The following is a 16,584-nucleotide window of genomic DNA, read 5'->3' on the forward strand; positions in this document are numbered from 1 at the left end:
CCCAAGCAAATGATGATGATGCTTTGTTATGTTACCATCTCCTTGCTTTTCTCTTCAAAATATGTTTTTAGGTTTCTGGCAGAAAAAATAAAGGTATATTAGCCCATGAGGCTAGGAAGGGAAAGGGGCTAGTTTCCAAAGCTAATGCCTGTTTTTGAAATTTCCGTTGCAGCTCCCTACACTAATGTAACTGGTTAAGCAGCTGAGTGTGTTGCTCTGGAATGTACAGTGTATGCCGCTTCACCACCCTGTGAAGCAACACTTCGATGCTATTTTTGTAACTTGCATATAATGAAAAAAAAAGTTTGCTAAATAAGTAAGGAAGACAAAAAAACCCTTCTCTCAAGATCTGAAGAGACCTAATGCTTCACCATTTGGGTTAATTAAAAAGCAACTGATACAGGGAAGAAGCAAGTAACATATATATTACTACATACTAGTCTAAGAGAATCTTCAGATAGTAAGGAAGTTTTGGCTAATTCCATCAGTAGATACTGTATCACTGTAATGAAAAGTTTACTCATAAGTAAGCTTGGGGTTTTATTTACATATTTGACTTCAAAAAAAAAAAAAAAAGCTATCACTCACCCTTCCAGCATAGTCACTTCTCTCAGACTATCACACAGCCACAAATGCCCTGCCCATCCACCTCCCATACAGGGAACAAGGTCCAAGGAATTTAAGAGTGTAATTTGCTTATTAGTCTTTTCAGTATTGTATTACTAGCAGTTATAAATAATTATACCAGTCAAAAAAACTCTAGAAGTTGTATCAGACCTAAGCACAAGGTCACCTGGCCCTAAAACTGAGAGTAGTGAGGGAGTATCAACTCACACAGCCTTTTTCAATAAATTAGCGGTCATTCTACCTCACACATGAGGTTCATTCTTCTGTTCTTCCTTTAACAGTGATACTCTATTTCCATCCATCTTTGTTTTTAAAGCTGACAGAGTTAGGATCTTTTCCTCATTAAGTTTCTTAAATTGCTGCCCATTTGCTACAGATATAAACCATGAGCTCTTTAACTATTTGTCAAGTTAATATCAACAGTACTTAAGCAGCTGTGATACAGAGGCTTGGGGGAAAAGGTGTATTGAGACACCTCTAAACCATTGCATGAACTGTAAACTAACATACGACGCAATCACATACAAATTTACTCTCGCATCACCAGCAGTGTGATGAAAGGTAACGCATCTAAACAAAGCTTTTAGGTGAGAGGAACAACATGAGGATTTTACCAGTAGAGTACCTGGGGACAGCTCAGTCACTCTGATCACTTCTTTCCTGTTTCCTCTCTCACTACAGGTCAGCTTTGTGCAATCTTCTGCCACAGTCTCATGTAACTCTTCTCTCTAGACCCAGCTACACTGATGCAAAAGCAAGCAGCACAACTATGAGAAACAGTCTTCAGCACTGTCAGCCTGCAATCAAAGCCTCCCAGGTAATACTCTGCTCCAGCACAGAGCTCCCGAGAGAAGTTACTTGAATTTGTTTGGCGGAGGGGGATAATAATAAAAAAAATAGATTAGATATCTATATAGTGGCAGGCACCTGACTTCAACTTGTGTCCAAAATTATAATATCCTTCTCATCTTCCTGAGCTCAGTATGTAGGCATCCAGTTTAAAAAAAAAAAAAAAAAAAAGGTAGGGAAAAAAAGCAGAAGAGTAAGCATAGCACTGTGCTTAAAGTCTCTATCTGGCCTGAACTCAGCACCTATGTATTTCTACCATCACAAGCTAGTCATCAGGTACCAAACAATTCAACCCAAGCAGCATGAATATCAGAGCAAGCCTGGTTCAGGGACACAGGGCTGGGGAAAGAAAGATGTCCTAGTCCCACTGCTGCCGCAGGAATGATGGGAGCAACCAACTTCTTTACTTTGCAACAAAAGTTTACCTGAAAGGTGGTAAAGTCTAAGTACAGCTTTAATGGACTTTTTAAAAACAGTTAAGAGGCAAAAATTCTAATGCAGAAATTTTTTATTTTCAAAATAAAAAACTTTGTACAGAACATTGTAGATCTTAAGAAATACAGCAGTCTCTGTGATATGACACAAGGGTTTGCTTTTAGCACAGTCCTTTCACACTCTAGCAATCAGAAGGCAATCCCAGCCATTAGGAGGGGGAAAAAAAAAAAAAAAAAAAAAAATCACTCATCTGTCAGAACATGTATTTCTAGAGTTCCTTCTTCATGAAATGTACCTAGAGGGTAGAGCACTCTCCACCTCAGATTGCACAGCTATTCACACTATAAAAACAGACAAAGAGAGGACAGGAGATTTTCAATAGGACAGATGATTTATGAAACAGAACTGCAAGTCTGAGACATAAATAGCTTTTGTTTCTAAATTCCTCTCTCCTCCCCTCCCACACACACTGATATAATTCCCAGAAAGGTACAAACTGTGGATCATTATGTATATACACAGTGCAAATACTGTGCAAGCAGAGAAGCCTAAACCCATGTTTTGTTCTAGTGCTCAATAAAAGCAAGTTGATTCTTCTACTATTCAACTGTACATTATTTATAACATTGCATTCTAAACGTTATACAAAGCTAATACAGCAGTTTCCATAACCAAACTAAGCGCATTTATACACTTTTGTGGTTCTCCAGATGCAATTTTCATGGCACCTTCTTTTCTAGAGCACTGAGTACACAAGACCCCATCCACACAGCACATTAGAATTCCTCACTTCCATTTTTGCTGTACTCATGGCTTCATTAACAACATCACGTAAAATATCCTCTATACTATAATCATGCAGAGCCAGGTACAGAAATACGGCTGGACTGTTAAGAAAGAGACCACAGCACTAACCACATCTGTAAGTGCTCACAAACTGTATGCAACCCATTACATCTCCCTTTATTTATTTTTAAAAGCCTTTTTGATGAGGCAATCATTCTTCCTCATCTGTTACTACAACTAGGGTGTCTCTTGAGAACATTTATCTATTTATGTTTATGCTGCTCCATGCAACTGGAAGAGTAACTTACTTTAAGCTGGACTGTAGCTTAGAAAGTCCTTGCTTTTTAATTTTTTTCAGAGGTAAAACAAATCAGGCTTCTGATTCCAGTCATTGTTTATCATTGGCCCTTTTCATGATAACCAAATTCAACAAATTACCATCTTTCATCCACTTGTAGTTAGCCAACAGCCACATGAACCACTACCCCTCTACTTAACCAAACCCTGGTCTGGGGGCATCCCTCTTCCCCAGGACCAGTGCTGATTCTGCAAAGATGCAGTTCTGCAGCTGCAGCAAGAGCAGGGAGAAGAGAACCCAGGAATTTAACGAAGGGTACATTTTGTTTTATACAGAGCGGTCACTCCACAATGTATACCAGTACATTCACATCACTCAACAATAGGCAAGTCTAGTGCTGTGGAAGTTTTCAGCAGCGGCCTCTCGTCTGAGCAAAAATACAAAGTGCCACCCCCAACTGCTGCTGCTGCATTTTTTAAGTCACTTGGAGAATCTCCCTTAAAATGGCCAACGTGCACTTTGAGTACTCTATAAAACCAAATATTAGTGCTTGGAGACTGCTCACCTGCAACTTTTAGGGCTTCCTTTTTGAACTTAAGAATGCATTGTTGTTTTAGAGAATTCCTAGCTTCTATTTGATCATTTATGTTCAGTAAGTCTGTATTGCAGCAGAAGTTGGCCTGGAGTTAGGCACACACCTTTCCCCACTTGGTTCTGTGGGGAACAGTGCCCTGAATTTTCAGAACATCTGTATCTTTCTGTGATCAACTTAAAAGCATAAATTAACCTGCATCACAGATCACTGCATGAATAAAACCCTAATGGCTTAAAGCCCCATCTCCTTTCAGGAAAAAAAAAAAAAAGTTATTGGCATGAAAGCAAGGACTGATGCTATCCAATTTGCGAAGTTGTTTAAAAAGAAAACAATGGCCTGTGGGCAGAGACCTTCATTAAACAGTTTTCCCAAGTCTGATTTGCACTGAGATAAGTGAAAGTTCTTTAGCCTTTTTTACCCAAAAGGGGAGGGAAGGCAGGCACTGGCTTTGTAATCTCATTTGATTAAACAATTCACTGTAGGCAATAACATGACATTGGTGAAAAAGTACGTAATTTAAAGGCAGTCACAGCTTCAGTCTTCCATTCCAAGTTCTTGTTTCAGACTGAAAGACAAGTAGAAACATGAGTTAGCTCATAGCAAAACACTGTTTGGAAACTCTTTAGACAAATTAATGGAAGCCCTGACAATAAACACAGCTGAAGTTGAGAGCCAAAAGACAGAGTGGATACACCACTTGTTTTGGGTAAGAACCAACATGTCAGAAAAATCATATGGAAAAATCTCAGATTCTAAAGGCAACATGGACTGATCTTGAGATCTGCCTGACAAACTGGGATGCGGAGAGCTCTCCTCACCCAGTTTTGAGTTGCTTATCCCACTTAGAGCAGAGCCATGCCACTGACACAATGGCATGCTTACCTTTTCAAGTAGGCATGGACATTGTCATAGCCATGGTACTTGGCCAGATAGACCAGGACACCCGTAGCACATCGGCCATCTCGCTGTCTGCAGAAGCTACAGTTGCAGATTCCACGACATGGCGGGCACCTCCAGGTCTAGACAAGACAGACAACAAGCCTTTTTAAATGAACAGGAATGTCAGACATGATTCACACTCACAACTTAAAAGAGGGCCCTGCTCTGCAGCAGGTTTGCAAGTGAACATCAGCGCTGCAGAAGTTGTCTAAACCAGTGCAAGAGTACAAATTCTTCAGTCTAAGGGATTAAACTCTCCTTTGCCTGCCTTGCACATAACCACAGGAAGCATTCTACTCTCAACTCCTGCACCACTTCCACAGCCCACAACAGCAGCACTTTGTCCACAATACAGTTCCTTTCCATAGGGCATTAAGCACTAATGCAAGGCAAACGAGAACACTATTCTGATGCTCAAATACAAGAATATTTTGGCAGCTGCTCTGCTCTCGTAGTTTACTCCTGCAAATAAAGCTACAGAAGTAGTAACTACAATGAGATCTATACAACACAAGGTTCTGTGATTCAGTTTGAATCAAACCAGGACTGCGTTATGTACTACAGCACTGTAAGCAGTTCCCCTGCTAAAACTCTTTCACTATGAATAACCAATGCACCTCTCTGCTCAAGTTAAGCACAATAAAGCCAATATTCAAAACTGTCTTACCGGATCCAGCAATGCCGTTCTGACATCTTCACCATACCTATTGCGGAGGCATGGCCCGCAGAATTGGCCCCGTACGCCTACGCAATCAGGGTTACGACAATTTGTCTTGGTGTCTATGGTTTTTTGGCGACACTGATGACAGGTGGATCCCTAGAACACAGGGAAATTAGTTCAGGAAACAAGACATTAAAGACAGCTCTTTAGTTAGGGGAATAGAGCATTTAACAAGCAATCTCTTTGGCAGCTAGCAGTGCTTATCCTGAAACAGAAAGCCACCTTGCAAGTTTGAAGCAAGACTGTTTTAACATTGCATCTTCAGTGTCTGTTAATCATTATCCTCAGCTAGTACCACCTAGATACTACAGTTACAGGGTGAAAGCAAGCCAACTGGCTTGGCAAAGGCCATTCTATAAATTCAGGGAAAGGTATGAGATGATGTTTCAAGATCTCAGGCATACTTCTCCCAAAAATCACATCCTTCCTCTCAGTGAGAGGGAGTCTGCTCTATTTGATGCTAAACCACAAGCAGGGAATAACAAGAAAATGACTTCACAAAGTATGCATTTCATAAAGCTGGAATATACTTACCATGGCCCTGTTATATACTTTCTCTCTTGCAGAGCCACAAATATTATTCAGCTCTTCCTCTGTTATCTCTTCAACTGGGCGCACAATGTGTGGAAAAGCCATGGCACCACGGTGACCCCTCCTGGGAGTTCGGGCTTCATGCTGAATAGTGAAGACACAATACTTTTAGTATTAGTTTCAGCAAAAACTCTATGGAAACAAGGTGGGGATCTTCAAAGCAATGCCGAAGTCTCAAATACCCGTCATATATTTAAAAAAGCAATAATAGATCTTTGCAAAGACATATGATACAGATTCGGCTTTAGCACCTTCACTTGATCTTTCACTTTCAGGGTGCAGAAATGCTACTGGATCTTGCTTAATTCCTGCTGGAGTGCAACAGGAAGTGATTTTTCAAGGACAAGGTGGAGGGAAATGGAGAACACATACAACACGCTATTTTCTGTACTTCTTCCCAGGCCATGGCATACTCATAATCTTGATCGACTCTGTATGAATTGCCATTTTCTTGAAGGGATACAAAACCACCTTCATGATCAACTTTCAACAGGAGAACTAGAACCTCAACATACCTCCAGGTCTTCATCAGACATTTTTCTTCTTCTCACCAAGATGTACCGGTCATCATCTTCCTCTTCTGGTAAAGGAGTAGGAGGACCTTCAATCAGGGACCTGGATCTTGTGTGAGGTCGAGAACTTCGGTCTGGGTTCCTCCTCAAAGCACTTCTGGGCAATGAACGCCTTGGAAGTCGCTTTGGTCCCTGGAGAAATTTAAAAGCCCCTAATGAAACAGGTGAAAACCCAGACAGCTCCTGTCCCTACTATGAATTCCTCCCCCAAAAGACAAGCCTTCCTTCTGTCTTTCCCAAAGATGAAGTCTCCCCCCCTGTCCCAAATCAGAAAACATAAGGTAAAAACATTCTCGGCAAATTCATCCTGGGCATTCCGCTAGCTGCAGAGAAATAGTCAAAAGCAAGTTCATGTCCATGCGGGTATAAGATACAATAATTCCCACACACAGCAGCAGAACCCGTGTCTATGAGGAGTTGCCACCGTTGCCACCCTTGTTCCCACCTCCACACAGCTTACAGGTAAATTAGCAGTGAAATTTGTTACACTGCCGATTCACAACACAACCTTCTTTAAGGACCTAGTTAGGCCAAATGTCAGGTTTTCTTCAAGGCTCTGAACTCAGAGAATATTCATGCTTGAGCTTCAAAGTCTGAACTGCCCCCCTTATCTCCAGCCTTTGCATAAATACATATTTACACAGCACCTTCTTTAGTTTTATTGGCCTGTGGAGACACCTAACCTTTATGAATTAATCTGTTCTGCTTTATACGGTGGTAAATCAAAAGAGAATTGCACAATGAGGATGCCTGTTTTAGGAAGCAATAAAATTCTCAACTGAACTTAGATTTACATCGTTTGTTAAGTTTTTTAATTGAGAGTCCTGTTTTATAATGTCAGAATTTGACTCTCAGAAATCTGAAGGCTTACTTATAAACTACTTATAAACTAAGTTTATACTTACATGACTGACAGTTGGCAATGATTTTCTCCCACCAAAGATACCAGAAACATTCTGCAACTCGGCCATTAGTTTTGCAAGCTAACAAAGGAAAGAAAAAGGAAACAGAGCCTTAAAAGGGTGTTTATATGCTATTACAGACTATTAGATTAGGGCAATTGGCTAGAAGTACAATTACTTACAGAAAATGCAGTTACTCTTCAACTTTTTACTTTTACATCTTATTTATGTTACAGTGACTGCAAGTAATTTGAAAAAGCTCAAACGTATTATGTTGATGCCCTGTTCTTTAGGCTTGCAGCCAGTAGATTTTTACTGAAGTACTTAGCCTATGGATTTTCACATGCCAGTGGACATAAACTATCAGATTTAAATACTAGGAATGTAAAGTCCTCTTAATGCATTCACATAATGAGCCAAAGGGGAGGAAAGGCAGGGGAGAAGGGGTGGTCCCCAGGGAGACATTGAATACTTGCCATTGCTTTGTTTTCCTTTATGTTTAAAGCTCTTCTTTCTAAAAACATGGCACCCTTTTCTTCAGAGTCAGAGTCTGAATCCGGAGCAGGCATCAGCTTTTCAGGAAGAGGTTCCATCGCACCCTTCCTCCTCTCCGATCTTCGAGGTGGAAACTTCATGGCTACTTTTAGAGGAATAGGGCATTTCTGCCTTCTCTGAGCTACTTCACTTTCAGCACTTGTATCATTCTCCTCTGAATCTGATTCCAATTTCTGTTAACAAACCAGAATGGAAGCATAGAAACCCAAGTGAGTTGCTCTGCAATTAAATACAATTCAACAATACTTTGGGGGTGGTTAAAGTGGCTATCTGGCTGAAATCTAGATGTTTAAATCTCCAGTCCTATTGCTCTAGTATATTTTAAGGGGGAGGCAGGGAAGGGGGCAGGAGAAGAAGGGGGGACAGGGATAAAAAATTCTCAGGGAGAGCCACACTGTACTGCCGCAACACATCAGAAAAAGCCTGGTTTCAGTTACAGCAGTCTTAACTGTCACTTGCAGGTCTAATAACAAAGATAGTTTTTGTGCAAGTGCGAGAAAGAGAATTGCCTTTAAAGGGCTCTATTTTGCAACATATTGTATTTGGCTGTAAAAAAAGCCACTACACAGTTCTCAGCACAGGGTCAAACCCAAGTTTGTAAGCTGTCAAGAATAGCCATCTCGCAGTATCAATGCTATCAAGTGAAAACTTCCTTCTAGAGCCAGTCAATGAAATAATTATGAATAAAATCCCAGTATTTTCTTATCTTTAAATTCTGATGCTTTGCTTAAAACTTTTGCAAGAACCAAGGGTTCAGCGAGGACAGAAATTAATTTCTTTAGTCAAAAGCCCATTTTCGCAATAGGCTTTGACTTTTACGTTTAGACTCAGTAAGACAGTCTTATTTTGGTCATAGGTGAACAACAGGCTTCCTCCTTCATATGCATAGACCATCAGTCTCAAATGCCAATCGTTATTTGTACAAGGTTTTTATTAAACCAGGTATATGGTTCTGATTCCTTTTTCTTACATATCTATTCCAGCTTTGTCTCCTACTTACTCTCTTTACCGTTGTCTGTTATTTAACTCAGAAGCGTCCTCTTCCAGTAAGACATTCTTTTCTAGTCATTCCTCAGCATGTTCTGAAGTTACGACAAACCTATTTTATGCCAAACATGGTACTACTTCTGTCTTCACTACTAAATACCAACTATTGGTCTTTTTAAGCAATAAAACTGCTCTTGCACTGATGTCAAGGAGAAGCAGGAAGGCAGATTTCACCACCTATCACTATTTCTCTACTGCTAAAGCAGCACAGCATTTCCTGTTACGCTGTCAGAGTGTAGGTCTGACTGCATGTCAATATACACACAAATTTTTCTCAGGTTTGCCAGAGTCCATGGGATAGCATAATATTTCATATTGAGGAAACCAGAAACGTTAAGAGTCTAAAAGAGGAACATCCAGCAAGGACAGTTTTAAGAGGTATTATATTTCAAAATCCATATGGCAGATTTTATTCTGAACTTGCAAAGCTTGGGGGCTTTTTACTGAGGCAAAAAGAAAATGAAACCATGACTACTTAGACCGTACATTAAATTAAATAAAATGATGCTTCTTTCTGACAACATTCAACTATCAAGCTGAAGCTGTCATTATTTTTCAATTAAGAATGTGTAAGAATTTAAATTTAAAATTGCCACCTAAAATCAACTGTCTTACCAATGCATCTTGAATCTCGTTTTCTGAAAAACCAGGGAAGGATTCATCATCAGAGGCTTCATGAAAAATTTTTGCCAGTTCTTCTCTAATATCAGACCTAAACTTGCGTTTCTATGAAGAATAAAATATCCTTTAACTGAAGTTGTACAGAATATGATTCACGTTTATAAGTGAACTATAAGCAAATATCTTTTTTAATAAAGAAAAAAAATAGTTAAGGCATTTAACAAAGGGTTTCAGAACCGCAGTTGCAAATTATCAGGCATGTTAGGTTAGGTGACATTTCAAAGGCTAGAATAAATAGCTAATTTGTTTCCAACAATTACCACCTAGAAGCACAAGTGAAGACTGAAATTAAATTACAGCATATAGCATAGATTTATAACTACTATACAAAAACATAAGCAGAACAAGTGGTTTTAATCCTGCACAGAACATTTACTAGCTTTACATTTTTGCAAGCTTTACTAGCACTGCACACTCAGTTTTATTTGTTCTTGTACTGTACTTACCGTGTTTGCAAAATTATCAGAACCAAAACTGTCACAACTGTCATCGGAGGATGAGGATGTTTCCATGGGAATCAGTTTCGTATTTCGGAATACCATGAAGTTTTTCCTTCCTGAACAAGCTCGGCGCTGCAAAAGGACAACGTCAACACCCTTAATTAAAACAGACCTACTGTAGCACACTAGCTGTTAAGAACATCCTTGAATTGAAGTTCAGGAGGTCTGAACATTTTAGGATGTTTAACAGTCTTGTATTCAAGTCAGCAGAATTATCAGCAGCTTCAAAAGAATTGCCAAAGTTAGAAATGGGAATAGTTTCTGCTCTGATACATTTCTGATCATTGCTATAGAAGAGTTTTTTTCAGTATTTAGACATACTTCTTTTATGCAAACAGCCACGTGGAAATATACACAAAAATCATACCCTTCTGCACTCATTATAGACAATGCTGGAAAAAAATACAAGTACACAAATAGTACCTAGAAATCTCCTCTGATTTATTAATTACTTTTAGTTTGAGGCACACACTAAATACACTGCAGCTGTTAAGGAAGGGACTAAGGATCATATCCACAGAAAAGAGGAGCATTGAAACAACTGTTCTAAACACAACAGCTCGATGTTTTGTTAATTTTATTACCAGGCTGAAACATCTTTTTTTGATGAGCTTCAGGTTTTCATTTCCCAGGGACCGTTTCTACTGGCAATGTCTCATTTTACCTCCCCAGGGTGGCAGCGACCCTAAGGCCAAGCCTGCTGCAACCACACTTAAGACGCCACCCAATTCCAGCGCTTTAACGGATACCAGTTCACAGGCCCAGCCGACCGGGCCAAATATTTTATAAATACAGCTTAAGCAGTAACTAGCCAGGGCAATTTAAAGACCTCCGTCTTCTCCCCAGCACCGTTCAGCAGGCTGCTTTTCGCAGGACCCCTGAGGCTTGCCCACGCTTCACAGTTTTGCCGGTGCTGACGAGGAACAGAAAAGCCTCCCGCCCGGCCTGGCACGGACGCGGCCCCAGACACAAAAGGGGCCGTTTCTGGCGTCGCCTGCCGCGGCTAAGGGAGCGCCCAGCCGGAGAAACCCCGCCGCGGCAGGCCGGGCCGCACCGGCGGACCTCCAGCACGGGGCCGGCCAGCACCGCGAAGCCCAGCGCAGGAGACCCGGGACCGCCATCGGCACGCAAATACGCCTCCCCGCCTCGGGCGCGGCCCCTCACGCCGGCCAGGGCCGCTCCCCCCGCCTCCCGCTACGACGGTGCCGCCCCACATCGCGGGGCCGCCCACCTCCGCGCCCCACAGCGACCCCCTCCGCCTCGCTCCCCCGAGACCGCGGGCTCCACGCCCGCACAGCGGGGCCGCCCTCCCCCCTGCCGTGAGGTACCTTCCCCCACCCCCACCCCCGCCCCGCGGCAGCCCCCCGCGCGCCTCCGCCCAACGGCCGCCCTCGCGCCCCCCGTCGTAGCGGCGCCCGGGGCAGCCGCCAGGCGAGAGGGAGAAGGCGAGGGCGCTGGGGGGCTGGCGCCGGGCCGCCTGCCCCCCGCCGCGCGCGGCTCCGAAGCCGCCCCCCGTCCCGTCCCGTCCCGGTCAGGCGGGCGAGGGCACCGCCGCGCGCGGGGCACGGGGAATCCCAGCACCGCGGCGGGGCAGGAGAGCCGGGGCTGCCGGTCCGCGTGGCGGGGCTGCCCCCACGCCGCTCCGCCGGGGTGCCCGGCGAGCCCCAGCCCAAACACTCGCCCCGCCCGACCCCACCAGCCTCCCCGCAGCCCGGCGTGCCCCGGCCGTGAGACGCCGCAGGGCCCCGCGAAAGCGCCACTGCCAACCGTCCCCCACGCGCGCGCCTGCCCGCCGCCAGCAGCAAGCAGCGGCGATCCGCAGCCGTGCCGCGAACCCGGCGGGCAGCCCCCCCGCCGCGGGCAGCGCTCACCTGCGGGCGCGACGGACCCATGCTGGCGGCGGCGGGGCGAGCACCGGGGAACTGAAGGTTCGCGCCAAAGCGGCTGGGACCGCGGGGGGCGGGGCCCGGCGGCGCCTTTCCCGCGTTGGCGCCCGCGTCCTGGCAGATGCAGATGACACCCCCTGGGAATCGGGCACCCGGCGTGCTCGCCCCGCGTCCGCCCGCCCACCCCTGCTGAGGAGCTTGTCTTCTCTCCCGGGGCGCCTACGGAGGGGTTAGTGTGGGGACCCCATTTTTTTTTCTTTTCGCGGTGCGGCGTTTGTGGAGCTGCAAGGGCCTGACCCTGTGGCGCGAAAAGCTCCCGGTCGGAACGCTGCGGGACTCGCGTGCCAGAGGGGAGGGGCGCGCGCGCGGGGGCTAGGCCCGCCCCGCGCGGAGCGGCCCCGGCGGGATGAGGGGCAAGGGCCCCCCGGCCGGGGGAGCCCACGTAGTCTCTAACTCTCTCTCTTTTTAAAAATGTTTAATTTTACGTGCCAAACCTGGATTTGTGCCTAGCGCTCTGAAATAGAACCCCCAAACCTGCCAGTTTTGAGGGGCAGAGGGGGTTTCTCCACGAAGTAAAGGCAGGGGCCGGTGTCCTGGCTGCCCCCAGGCCTGGGGCAGCCTCCGCGTACCCCCTGGGCACCTAGCACCCCTTGGGACCCTGCAGAGCATGACGCTGCAGTGGCCCTGCGTTTCAGCAGCGCCTGCCAAGCGGGATAGTAAAAGTGCACTGTATTAAAAAAGACCCACCCAGCAACACGCGTGATTTCCTGCGTTGCCACAGTAAATGAAGTGTTATTTGCCGCTGCACCACGAGCACAGTTCAGCGTTAGGAGTGAGGTCGTGGGTGACGGCCATTGCCTCCGCTCCCTCGGGAGTACAGCGGTGCAACAGGATTTTACGATAGAAGTTGGCCGCGTTGCTCTCTGCAAACAAAACATTACTTGAAGACAGGCCAGAAGAAAATAGATCATCGGTCATTGTAAACCATTTTATGTAACATTTGTAATATCGCATTAAATCAAATACAGCCGTTAAACACGGCAAATAACTGCCCCGCGACCAGTATTTGGCAGCAATAGTAACGGGAGAAGCCCTGAAGAAGCTGTATGGGATTTGTGACCCCAGTGTTTGCTATAATCCTCCGTTTATCCTGTGGCTTGAGCAGGGCTCAATATCAGTGCAACTGTAGCTACTCAGCATTTCCAGGTGCCTTCCCGACAGCAGGCGAGTCCCCATTGCAATCGGCGCAAGGGAAGGAGGCCCTGTGCACGTGCAGCCCGCACGCAAACCTGCGCCTCTGTAAAGCAAACCACGAATCATCTCTAAGCCAAAGCCTGTAAATAGGCTACAGCACAATAGAGTACAAGAGCCCTCGCGGAGGTTTTCTGTTTTCTGTCGGCATTATTCTTCCTGCGCACGCTGCAATCTGTTGTGTAAAAGAATCTCCATTTTAAATAAGCCCATAATTACATACTTACCTGCACTGCTGGCTTCTCAGTGCTCACACAAAAGCAGATGAACTAAACCTGGTTCTCTGGAGACCAGACCACACTCGATTCCTCTAAATCCACATTAGTGGAGGATTGCCACCCAGATGGTTTCCAACCAAGACAGCTCAGCTGGGAAGGGGGGATGTTTCTTGAATTTTGCTGTAGTTAAGAGATCCAGTTTCTCAACAGTAACAGCCCTTAACATCTTGAATCATTATTATCAGGATTTTACTAGAAAAGTAGCCAACCTTCACAGCTTTTAAGAGCATCATATGAAATGTTAGGGAGTACTGATGGGGCTAGCTGAATCCATACTTCTATTTAACACTTAATGGAAACATCGTTCTTCAAACAACACATGTAGTCAAATGGCTTTAAAATTAATAGGCCAGAGCAAGGACTTCATGGGGGAACCGGGCAGGACATTTTGTGAACTGTATTTTCAGCTTTTTTTTGTTAACATGTGAAAAAGAATTAATTTATTGAAAATTGTGTATGTCAGCTCACATATTTTACAGAGGATTAGGTAGAAGGGGGCAGGAAAGGCAGAAGAAAAATGGGAAGTATGTGAAGGGCAGGGGATTCCCTTCCTACGGTACAGTGCAGGGTACCAGAAAATGAAGGTCTGTAACTCAGGAGATGGCTGTTGTGACCTGTGCCGCTGTCATTCCTCTGTTTTCATTTTCATGCCCTTCACACCCCTGTTCTACCCTGCAGGGCCCAGATGCCCTCGGTGGATGGGCAGAACAAACTGAACCAACTGGCTTTACTGTGATGGCAGAAGTTTCTTAATGTTTGTCGAGACTTAGGCAGCACCACTGTCCTACGTCCAGCTATTTACAATAGCTGAGGACAGGCAAAGCTGAACCTGGGTTAACACTGCATTTTCAGCCACATTTAACTCATATTAGGCTAATGTGAGTGGAAGAAAACATCCCTGCCCATTTGGTCCCCCCGTGCAGGTCCTGCATGGCCTGTCCAGTGCTACCAGCCCCTCCGTCTCCCCTGCTGCCCAGCTGTGGGGCAAGCTCACCCCTCAGGGCTCATGTCAGCAAAGATTATCTTGAGTATTTTATCAGGTGTTTCCAAGAAAATAGTATCTTAAATTCTCATCTGTCCCTGAAATTAGTTGTCAGTACATGGTAGCGGCCTTTGGAAGACCTGCTAAGGGAATTGGCTGAAATTACAGAGGGACGTGCAGTAGATTGAGCGTGCAACGATTTCTGCATCCATCTGGGGGAATGAAAGTTGTTTACTTGTTAGGAGCTTCAAGCAGTAGCAAGAACATGGACCTCCAACAACAATAGCTGCATTGTCAGAAACAGTAAATGTGACCTTTGCTCTGCCGGGACAAAGGATAAGCGCCGTCCTCCATGTCACCCCGCAGATTTCGGCTGTCGGCATTGCACCACAGCTTTTCTCTCTGGAGGCAGGACCCCTGCTGCCCCATCCCGGGCTCTCCTACGCTCCTCCTATCTTAACTATGGAAAACACACTTTATGCTCTAGTTTCCCCTTTTTTTTTTTTTTAATTGGAGCAATACATTTCTGCCTGCCTAAAATAGCATGTGGATACATTAATTAGTGTTTGTGTGATGCTAGTAATTATTGTGATGGGACTTGCACAGTGACACAGATTTATAGATGCATGTATTTCAGAGGAAAGGGAGAGTTTGGATTCTCACGACTGCGGAGTACCTGTAGCACAATGCAATAACACGTATCTTAGCTCCATAGAAAAGAATAAGATTGCAGCCACTAATGACAGTAATTAAAAATTTCTGTAAGAGCTGTCCAATCACCTCTTCATCTGAGCAAATTATAGTGTGTTATTGAAACGGTTAGTGCAACAAAATGAAGCTAAAAACATTTTACAGTAAAATAATCAGACATTGATTTATGATGTAAATTGTAAATCGGTAACCTATAACACACACTAATTGTTTTTCTCTCTCTTGAAAGGTGTGTTTCTGTAAAAGATCTGATGCAAGCATATGTATTTGTTCACATGTCACCCTCCGGTGGCTAACACTACTCTACAAGACATAATAAGGTGTATAATCAGGTAACCTGCTATTGATTGCAATCCAGAAGGGACACTTGTTCTTATACAGAAGCAGGAGGATGGCCACTTTTGGAGGTTTAATTATAGTCAGACCTCTACATGTTTGCTGCACATGAATTTTTATGAAGTACTTTTTAACGGTAAATACTTAGACATTGTGCTCTGATAGGTAGAACCAGAATTTGTAAAATAAATGTAAATTTAAATATTTAGCATGTATAATCAGTTTATAGCCAAGACCAACTGTACCAGCTCCACAAAATACCTCCACAATGCAATTAGTATCTTTTTCCTTTTTTCTCTCTCCAAGGAAAAATAGATTTTCTCCTTTTAATTTAACAGGTTTGTATCTCCTTGTGCTTTGCTCTGAGTTCCTTATTAGTAAAGGCTGAGTTGAGATGCATCCTGCATGTTGAATTGAAGGTGGTCATGTCTGATCCTATTCGATACCATGTTTCTTTTACACAAACTGTCAAGACCATAAAAATGGGAAGAATAAGAGAAGGAAAACCAAAGGCATAGAGCCCAAGAGAGAAAAAGTGCAGTTGATAAATGCCTCTACGAACCTATATTCATCAGCGCACTAAAAGAATGGCTGACACATGGTCAGTTTTGATAGAAATCTTAATGATTATTCCAAGTATACGTCGTAGCAGATCTTTCGGAGCCAGAGCATTGTGATGCACATTATGGGAGTGTAATTACAATGCTCATTTGAGTATCCTGTAGCCATTCCACAAAATGCATAGCAAAAAAATGTTGATCAAAAGTAGCTGTTGTTGATATGCAGTAGCCATTTTAAAAGCTCAAGATCCCAGCCCTTTCACTCTTGGGCTTTGATTTATATTTCCCTTTGAAAACACAAAATAGATTAAGTCGCATGTCTCATAAAGAAAATTGCTTACAAAATGTTCCGCAAATGCATAGCTGTGGGAAACAGGAGGCTATCAGAAAATAATAAAAAATGCTTACTGCAGTCTGGTTTTTTGCTCTTTTATATAAGCTGTGCCGCTGCCTCTTTTGTGAATGTTGATTTGCATTGCCTC

General features: G+C 44.1%; 1 protein-coding gene across 3 annotated transcripts; it reads right to left on the reverse strand.

Annotated features, from left to right (window-relative positions):
* Window positions 1-1,966: 1,966 nt before the first annotated feature.
* On the reverse strand, window positions 1,967-12,072 carry CDCA7 (cell division cycle associated 7). 3 transcript variants are annotated; one of them, XM_030019142.2, is made up of 10 exons: window positions 11,970-12,072; window positions 10,045-10,170; window positions 9,533-9,643; window positions 7,792-8,043; window positions 7,319-7,396; window positions 6,357-6,545; window positions 5,785-5,925; window positions 5,197-5,346; window positions 4,473-4,609; window positions 1,967-4,155 (listed from the first exon to the last, which is right to left on the reverse strand). In XM_030019142.2, the coding sequence occupies exons 1-10, from the start codon at window positions 11,988-11,990 to the stop codon at window positions 4,125-4,127; spliced, it is 1,236 nt and encodes a 411-aa protein (XP_029875002.1). In that variant the 5' UTR covers window positions 11,991-12,072; the 3' UTR covers window positions 1,967-4,124. The 3 variants fall into 3 exon arrangements, with proteins under 3 accessions (XP_029875002.1, XP_029875004.1, XP_029875003.1); XM_030019144.2 differs by lacking the exon at window positions 11,970-12,072 and adding an exon at window positions 10,763-11,205; XM_030019143.1 differs by lacking the exon at window positions 11,970-12,072 and adding an exon at window positions 10,683-10,777.
* Between the last annotated feature and the right edge of the window lie 4,512 nt (window positions 12,073-16,584).

Source organism: Aquila chrysaetos, chromosome 6 (genome assembly GCF_900496995.4).
Source record: "Aquila chrysaetos chrysaetos chromosome 6, bAquChr1.4, whole genome shotgun sequence".
NCBI lineage: Eukaryota > Metazoa > Chordata > Aves > Accipitriformes > Accipitridae > Aquila > Aquila chrysaetos.

Excerpts from the sequence above, each read along its gene's own strand:
- CDCA7 (XM_030019142.2), bottom strand. The coding sequence starts at position 11,990 with ATGGGTCCGTCGCGCCCGCAG. Across the intron at positions 10,171-11,969 it reads TGGGTCCGTCGCGCCCGCAG|CGCCGAGCTTGTTCAGGAAG; the intron begins GTGAGCGCTGCC and ends GTCCTTTTGCAG. Across the intron at positions 5,347-5,784 it reads AAGTATATAACAGGGCCATG|GGATCCACCTGTCATCAGTG; the intron begins GTAAGTATATTC and ends CCTGTGTTCTAG.